Source organism: Morone saxatilis, unplaced genomic scaffold (assembly GCF_004916995.1).
Source record: "Morone saxatilis isolate NCDOM2014 unplaced genomic scaffold, NCSU_SB_2.0 Contig8, whole genome shotgun sequence".
In the NCBI taxonomy this organism is placed as follows: Eukaryota; Metazoa; Chordata; class Actinopteri; family Moronidae; genus Morone; species Morone saxatilis.
In genome coordinates this window covers 24,924,201-24,933,344 of record NW_023340257.1, presented here as the reverse complement: position 1 = coordinate 24,933,344, position 9,144 = coordinate 24,924,201, and the positions used below count along the sequence as shown (strand labels likewise).

Sequence of the window (9,144 nt, the reverse complement as noted above, 5' to 3'; positions counted from 1 at the left end):
TGTTCCCTGTGCTGCTGTGTCTGATTTGAATTTCTCCTACCAAGGAACAATAAAGGAACATCTTATCTTAAGTGCAAAAGCAAAGTGAGAATAGTTATAATATATATAATTAATTAGAATTAATGTATAATATAATGGTTATAACAATGTGACAAACTGTCCTGATAGTGATGATATTTAATGGCCCTAAAGTCCCAGGTTCTCGGTGTGTCAATTAAAGCGTAAAGAAATAATAAGACTGCATTATTGCCTGATATCAAACACCATTGTGTAGATATAGTAGATATTTGTGTTAATCCTCTCCCGTTGGATTGGATCTATTTTTGCATAAAAGACCGCACACTTAACAACATAACACTATTTGTCAAACAACTGGCATCTCATCTGGAGCGGATAACACGAGTCGGTTGTATTTTAAATAAAAATCATGCCAGATGAAACTGTAATTATTTAAAACCTCTGTAATCTCTGTGGCCTGCGAGTGCACCTGCGAGTCAAACTCGGGGGGCTACGATCACTCGCCGAGCTCCCATTCGGTAATTTCCGTGAGACGCGCACAAGAACGTTATTCGCCGTGACGTCATCTTCGGAGAAACCCGCCCCCTTTCTCCTAGGAGAAGACAGCCGGCCATTTTAAGTTCACCAGTCGTCATTTCACATCGCTACAGTAGGACGGAGAACGTCAGGACTCACTTTTCATCATATTTCTCTTACAACTGTAGTGGAGAATTGCCTACTATGAACAGAAACTCTTCCTAAAACCAAAAACAAGTAGATCCTAGTGAAGTGACGCATAAGCCAGTAGATTCCAGTGTCGAGTTGTAATTTTTTGCACCTCAATGTAGCTAGAGGAAATGGCTGTGGAAAGCATGACTGTCCATCCAAACTCCCCAACTACCAACCACGAACACAACAGTCTCCTGACTGACGAAAGGTCGAGTAATTCTACAGTCATATTTAAATGAAATTATTTATTTGTCCTGTGCTTTTACACAAAAAGCCCGGGGTTTCTTTTTCTTTTTCTGTCAGAGGGATTAAACTCGCCTTTTCTGGAAAACGAGTACAGAGGTAAAGAACGCCATGTTGACACGACAACGCCAACTGGGAGGCCAAATAGCACCTGGGATATAACGTTATTCCCTTTAATTTTTATTACCGTTATCACACTCAACGGTCAATCAACGGTCAGTCGACTCAAGACCAACTTGTCTGAAGGAAAAAAAAGACCAGGTCGAAAACAGCTGATCAATCATACTTTCACCGCCATTCTAGCAAAGTCAACGGTTATAAAGCAACGGTTAATTAACGTGCCCAGTTTATTTTATTTTTTAAATTTAAAAAAAAAAAGAACAGTTAACTAATTTACGTTAATTAAATTAATTGTGTGGGTGTGATTAAAATACTGTTAATGCCGCAAACAATCCAAACAGTCGTCTTTTTCCCCCTCCGTTGACGGTTGGGCCTACTTTCTGAAGCTAACTTAGCAACATTAGCTTGTTGGCTAACTGAAAGCCGTTGGCAAGCGGTAGAGAGGCTAAGCTAATGCTAATTTGCTACTTCCATTTGACGTTTCCTCTCGTTGTCTCGTCGAATTAAATCTAGCGGTAACTGAGATTGTCAGACGAGCTCGGTTAATGTTTTTCGATTAGTGTTAACTATTAAATTATCTTATAATCCGCTCATATATACTCGTTCAGCTGGTGTAAAACGTGCTGCCAAGTAGCTCTACGCACTTAAAAAATGTCCTTGAGTCGTCGTCTTTCTACCTAAATGAGGCTCGTAAAAAAGCTTATTTTAGCTCCCAAACACCCTTAAATTATTGTAGTGTTCTCCTCACGTTTTGAGTGTTAACTAATATTTAAAACATTGATTTTTTTTAATGTTATCGACTAATCTGTTTCTTGCAGTAGCTAGCTTGCGTTTGTGCTTCCTGTTTTTGTCATGGATATTTGTCTAACATATCACTTTTATTCACAGTCGTGCCCACACTGACTCGTCCCAAACATCCACAAAAGTCCCCCCAAAAAAAGAAATGTGTAAAACGTCTGCAAAGCATCCCAGAAGTGTTTCAAGTCAAACACAAAGTTCCCTTTTTCCACAGTCCCCAGTTGGCAAATTTTGCTCTATGTTACCCAGTTGGCCCCACTTCCAAATCTCACAGACCCCACTAGTGTCCCTAAAAAGGTCAGGGAAAAACAGTTTTCAATGGTTTTGAGTGCAAAATGTGAAGAAAACCTGTCACAGTAAGTATTCCCCATTTTAATCATGGCCCTTTTGCTTATAGAATTAAGTTGTGGACATCCACTGAGCTAATAATGTACCATAATGCATGGTAAAATCCTTTGATTCAGTCAGCCTTAATGGGAAAAAAAGAATAATCTTATGCTCTGTTGAACTTTAAGAACAGTTGTCTGCTTAGTTGGGTGTGTAGAGACATTTTTACCACCGTTTTGGTACAGTGTTATTGGATATGGATACTTGTTTTTCCATAGTTTACACGGATGGCAGATCCTGAACGGAGAGTGCACAGTCCTGGTTTTTACTGCACGTTGTCGGCCGTACATTGATACTTGGATAGGGTCGACTCAATATCTTATTAAGTAAATAATCTTTCCTCTTCACAGGTCTGCTAAGCCTACGTTTGTGTCAGTAGACTTGAATTACAGGACCTCTTACACTGTCCGTGACCTGTGAGTGTTTTTGGCTGAACATAGAGAAACTTGAACATTGTTTGTATTGTAACAAGTTTTTCTCCAAGCTGGCACGTTGTCTGCAGCAGGTGATGTGTGTTTAGTATCTCGACAGGCCAGAGAGGCCATCAGCTTCTGCCCATAGAGAATCCCAGCCACACCCTTTTCACAGCAACCTGCTTCCATAATGCTGCCAAAGCCCTGTGCTGTGATCGAGAGCCCTCCATTGTGCCAGCAGAGTTTTCCTTGTGACAGATCTGTGTGCCAGACTCCGACAGGTTTTGAGTAAAGGGAGGTAGAGGAGTGACTTGGCTGTTGAAGTGATCCTCCTGAAGGTTGTGGTGTTTGGGATTCGAAGCCGATAGCTGATGGAGGAGAAAGAACGTGTTAGTTTAGCAAAGTGTTGGTGAAACGTGGACAGTTTTAATGTTTTGAGATAAAAATGCAGTATAAGTTTGTTTGGTATTTCACATTGAACCTTTGTACTGAGCCAGTGTTGGTTGAAAACATGCATAATCTATATATTCACATTTTTGGAGCTGCTGTGCAGAGGAGCTATTTTCAGGCAGAGCACGGCAAGTTTTGGGATTTTTATTCTGGCTTTTGTTCCAATCAAAATCAAACAATCGCACACATGAAGACAGATTTTGTAGTTCAGGATTATGTTTTATAACAAATAGCAGATAACGAGGTTTTTTCTGTGGAGCAACTCAAAGTCCTCTGGAACTCCCTCGTATCTGGAGCGAGGACTGATAAAAGAAGATCTTCTGGCTTTACTCAGCAAACAACCTAAATAATTTTGTGAACTTGCCTTCTGGTGCAGGGTGGTGATAGTTCCTGTCAGGTTGATGATTGTACAAAGTTCTGTTTCCTTTTTCATTCATGTGAAATAAACGAAGCATTTAGTCGAAGCTTTGGTAGACAGGCAGCTTTCTGAATCGGGCTGTTTTGCTCTGCAGATGAACGTTTTATTCGTGACACAGCAGAGATTATTGAGGCTGGTTATCGTGTTTTCCCCAGAGGAAGCCGGTATGCTGAGGATGTGGTGGCGTTCAGGGTACACGTGCAGTGCAGCTGACGTTTTGCCTCAAAGCAGGTCGACTACACTCACCACCTGCTTTGTCTGTAAGCTATTCGCAGGACAAAACCAGTCGTTCACTAGTCAAATATTGTAAGGCAGTTGGCAAGTCGGGAGTGAATAAGTAGAAACGTGTTCACATCAGCCCGGTCGCTGACTCCAGACTGCTGCACTTTGGGTGTGGGCCTTTATGTGAGAGCCTAATTATTAGTGTGAATTCAAAAGCATTGGCACTCTGGATATTGTAATCTTTATACAAATAGGGAGTGTCAAATGCTACGTCTCTTCAAATACGTCTCTTCACTGTAATGTGATGTGTCCCCTGTCCTAACCGGTGCCATAACTCATAACACTTTCTTGCCAGTTTAGGAAAAACTATGTAAAGAACATGTATGATCAGTAGTCTCAGAAAATGTTGGCTGGCAGGGAAGGAAAACACATGACATGGTAATATTATGGTGCTAATAACTATCAGTTTTAATGTCAAAAACATCCGTGTTCGCAGCTTAACTGGATATGTGACATTTTTCCTGTTTAAATTGAACATTTTTCGGTTCTGTTCAGCTTTTTAAAACGAATGCGCCCTCCCTTTCACTTGTCCTCACTGTGTTTTGCCCCCGTGCCCCCCCCCCCCCCCCCTCCCTTTCACTTGCTTCACTGCTGTTTTGCCCCGTGGCCCCCCCCCCCCCCTGCAGGAAGAGGCCTTCATGTGATCCATGTCAATTAGGATCTCATGGTTTTGCTCAAACTGCCCCATGTGAGGGTCCTGCTGCCCTGCTGCAGTGGACCACAGTAACGGTGCATTCGTAACTCTTTATGTGCCCCTCAAATACTATTAGGATGGTTGTAGAATTAGGACCCCAACCCCCCAGGCCTCTGGTACTTTGGGAGTTTGACCTTCGTGTGTGTGGGTGCATTACAAAACCTCACTAGCACTGGTTTCACAAAATTACATATAACGCTTGTGCAGCAAGAAAATGTAAATTCAAAGCCAGTTAGAGCGTTTTTACTGTCCAGGGGTACAAAGAAAGCTGCACTCAGAAGATTAAAGTTGAAGTTTGACTTTCCTGTGCATGTGAAGCAGTGGCATGTGTGCAGAACTTTGTGTATTTTAACTCATCTTTGGATGAATGCCGTTATTATCGTGTGGCGGCTTGTTTGGCTGATGGTTTATGTACTGAGAGGTTAATTTTAGGTGATTTCTTTCAATGTAGTGTACCCTTTTTTGTGAGGATTCAAATGTAAATTTGGGGCATTTTGTGAAAATGTGTTTTTCACCAGTATCTTAAATAGGCAAACATCAGTGAGAAATAGGTGTGTAAATACACCTGGTAGAGTCACAGGCACACAGCAAAATACAATCTTCCGTTTTATCCCCCTGACATAAACGACCAATCGAACCAGCGTCCAACAGTTTATCAGGTGTTCTCTTAAAATACATCAGAAATCTCCTTAACAGAGAGGAATATGTGCTACAAGGATAACGTTCAAAGAATTGCAATCGAGGTCAAGCACACAAATCTTGACCTAATTTAATTTTCTTTCTTTCTTAAGAAGTTAAAAAACATTTACAACTTAACTCGTGTATTTCAGCCCAAATTATGCCTCCGGGTCTCAGTCAGCTGTTAAATGCTAAGAAGTTTCTTGTTTCTTGCTAAAAAAAAACTGTTTTGCTCACACAAATAACAGAAATGCAACTTTTGCAGTGGTGCTGGGTGAATCATAAATCCTTTAACTAGTGTATGTTGTCAGAATCAAGTCAACCGTACCAAACCTCTGTACTTGTTTTTTATGGGGTTTATCTGTGAACTTTGAAAACACTACACGGACGTTTTATTGTACATTTATAATTTTTAAATGTATCTCCTGAAACAGTGGAGGTGGCTGGCAGACCAGAGAGAAAACGAGAGATGTAACTTCTCTCCATGTGCATTCTTCACATATACAGGCCGGAGGAGGGAGAGCTGGAGGAGGGCGAGTTGGAAGATGATGGGGGAGAGTTGGAGGAGGAGGAGGTGGGTGGAGGTACGTCTGCAGCAGTAGGAGCCAGAGATGCGGGCGAGGAAGCGGGCGGAGGAGGTGAAGCGGGAGGGGAAGGGGCCGCGGAGAGGCCTCAGCGAAGTAAGGAGCGCCACGCCAGCAGCAATTCGGACGATGAGAGGTCCCACCGTCGCAAGAGGAAGAGGAAGAAAGAGAAGGAGCGAGAAAGGGAGAAGAGGAGGGCCAAGAAGAAACGCAAATCCAAACACAAAGTAAGAATATACGAGCTATACAGCAGTAATAGACCTATATAAATCCATATGTCTTAATCTTTCTCTACCACTTGTTTTCTGATTATCTCTTATGTTTCACTCACTCTCAGCGTCATGCGTCCTCTGATGACGACCACTCAGAATTCAGTGACGACTCTGACTACAGTCCCAGTGAGAAGAGGAAGTACAGAGAGTACAGTCCACAGTACCCGCCTCCTGTAAGTCTCAAGAACGTGCAATAAAATGTTCAATAATAATCTTTAGCGCAAAGTAAAAAAATCACCTAATGCGTTTACCCGTCTCTAGACTCACGGGGGCTACGGGGGCTCAAAGAAAGGCAGCTACATGAAGATGGAGAAGCAGAGCTACGGAGGCTACGATGAGTATGAAGAAGACAACTTTGAGGGAGAGGAGGAGGAGGATATGGTGGAAGAAGACTACGACGACTTTACCAAAGAGCTCAACCAGTACCGCAAGGCCAAGGAGGGAGGAGGTGGCCGCGGCGGACGAGGTGGGTCAACGGCAGACTTGTTTTGTTACATATTCTGCTGCATGCTAAATATTTACCCAGCGGAGGTCCTCAGCTGAAAGTGTAAACTATTAAAATAAGTTTTCACTGACCTTTATGGAAGTTAACAGGCTTTTTAAATAATGTGCCACTGTGTGACAACAGCTTGGAACCAGATTCAGATTCATCATGTGCTCGCTGTTTTACTCGCTACTCAGTTTCATTTGCACAGTTGTGGACAGACAAAGGAGCTTATTTGTTTCTTATCAATCCAAATTCCACAGATAAATTCTGTCTTATGTGAAACTTGTCTGCCTCTGTAGCTTACTCATTTCATTGTTTACCTTTGTGTTTGTGCAGGGGGCAGAGGTCGTATGAAGAACCAGAGAGGTCGTGGAGGAATGAGGGGAGGGAGGAGGGGAAGAGGCGGAAGCAGAGGAAGAGGAGGTGGAGGTCGGGGTGGAGGAGTAAAGATGGGAGGGGACAACGACGATGGAGACGGCTATGGAGATGAGATGGAGGTGAGGTTTAGAATTCAGAATGAGAGCTAATCTTCATTTGTTTTGGTCAAAGTCCAGGAAACAAGTTGTTATTCTCCTGCTGTGTTTTGTGTATTTGCACAGTTGTTGCAATATATTTCACGTGGAAACATTCCAGTGAACAAAAACATTTGGAGTCGCCATTTTTATGTGAACACTAGTTTTTTTTCTGGGTTAGACAAACATGCATACATCTGTTGTGATTGCAGATTATCCCCCTTTTGCTGTTCAGCACTGAGAAATCAAACCTGGTGGTGGTCTTAGAAAGACTGTTTATTTCACTGTTGATGGAATAATAATGTGAAAAGCTAATAATCGTTGTAAACAAGTCCTTGTCTTCACCTAGTACTACTTCTGTGTTCTCATTTCCCAAAACAACCGAACCAAAAGAGCACAAATACAAATTATGGGTTTAAACAGACTTTACCAACTCTCTGTGGACACTCTGTCTCACAACTGTGTCTCACAACTGTGTCTCAGAAATGTTTCTCACTCTTGCTTCAGATATTTAACCATTTACACATCATATGTAATTCAGGGAAGTAAGCCTCAAGAAGTCACTCAGGTGAAATCTTACTTACAGTATGGAGAGGATGACTATGACAACATCGGCGATGATGAATACGATGACTATTCAAAAGAACTCAATCAGTACAAGAAGTCCAAAGACAGAGGCAGAGGTGAGTTTTTTGTTTGTGTGTTTTTCATCTTTGTCTTTCTTAAAGAAACGGCTACACATTTTATTCAGCTGCTCTTTTTAAACAAGCACAGGCTGTGATAGATTGTAAATTCACTCAGTCTCACTTGGTTCTTCTGCTCCAGGAGGTAAAGGTGGCCGCGGACGAGGGCGGGGTAAAGGAGGGCGTGGTATGATCAGAGGAGGAAGGGGTCGAAACCGCGGGAGAGGAAGAGGTGACATGGGGATGGATGATGACAACAATGGAGACATGGACAACGGGGTAAGGCTTTTGTGATTCTGTGTCCTGATACTGTAACAGAAAGTAGGTTAATGCAAATTGTGCTTCACCAAAGTCTGGTGCCCCCAGGACAAGATATGAAGATATGAATCTTTTCTTTCTTTCTGACTCTCTGCTCTCTCCTTCTGTGTGTGTGTGTGTGAATGTATTGTAGGACGGAGGTGGAGGGTGCGATGGACCAGGAGTCGGCAGGAGGAATCAGAATGAGAAGCATCAGGATAAGAAAGGAAAGGCCATCTGCAAGTACTACATCGAGGGGAGATGCACCTGGGTAAGAAAGCACAAATGTTCTATTATTTTTGTAGTTTTGTAATTTGTGTCACATTTTTAATGCTACAAGTTTCTCTGGCTGTTCATTCGAATGATTTTTATTTAATGCTTTTTATACTTTTCTAACTGATGCCCATATTTAGAAATAGTTTTGTGGCAAAACCTAGGATAGTTTTTCATAATTTAAATGTATTTGATGACTAAAATGTGATACAGATTCCTCCAAAAAGGCCTGATGAACCATCATCGTTTAATATATAGTTAAATCAAATAATAAATTGTTCTTTTATCCTGTCAGTCACGAGTCCTCAGGCACACAGAATTCATCATTGTCTTTTTTGATCACTAGGGGGACCACTGCAACTTCAGCCACGACATCGAGCTGCCCAAGAAGAAGGAACTGTGCAAGTTCTACATCACTGGATTTTGCGCCCGAGCCGACCACTGTCCTTACATGCATGATATCCTTCAATATTTACTACACAGAGAAACTCTCTAGGGTTGGGAATTCTGGGTATATTGATGAGTACCTTCTTATTCTTTCTGAATAGAGATAATTAAACAGTAAAATCAGTTTAAATCCACCTAACTGAAAATGTAATAGTTTTGTAATAATCTCTTTCATATAAGGACATCCAGGAAACAGGGTCAGTTTCAGTTTTTTTGTGAGTGTTTCTCCTTGACTCCCATTCTACGTGAATTTCCCTGTAAGCTGTTCCACACCACAGGGAACTGTGTCAATGGCGACGAGTGCATGTTCTCCCATGAAGCCCTTAATGATGACACCCAGGAGCTGCTCAACAAGGTAGGATCCTCTTAGCCGATTCTCA

General features: G+C 42.0%; 1 protein-coding gene across 5 annotated transcripts in view; it reads left to right on the top strand.

The window, feature by feature from the left end:
- Window positions 1-629: 629 nt before the first annotated feature.
- Window positions 630-9,144, top strand: part of zc3h4 (zinc finger CCCH-type containing 4) — a 15,260-nt gene continuing 6,745 nt past the window's right edge. Inside the window, exons 1-11 of one of the 5 annotated variants that reach the window (XM_035679674.1) lie at window positions 941-2,243; window positions 2,625-2,690; window positions 5,717-6,020; window positions 6,131-6,238; window positions 6,327-6,531; window positions 6,889-7,049; window positions 7,651-7,747; window positions 7,890-8,026; window positions 8,199-8,315; window positions 8,664-8,775; window positions 9,010-9,119. In XM_035679674.1, coding sequence (XP_035535567.1) covers window positions 2,206-2,243; window positions 2,625-2,690; window positions 5,717-6,020; window positions 6,131-6,238; window positions 6,327-6,531; window positions 6,889-7,049; window positions 7,651-7,747; window positions 7,890-8,026; window positions 8,199-8,315; window positions 8,664-8,775; window positions 9,010-9,119 — 1,455 coding nt within the window. In that variant the 5' untranslated portion in view covers window positions 941-2,205. The other 4 variants (XM_035679671.1, XM_035679673.1, XM_035679676.1 and 1 more) reach the window with 4 other exon arrangements.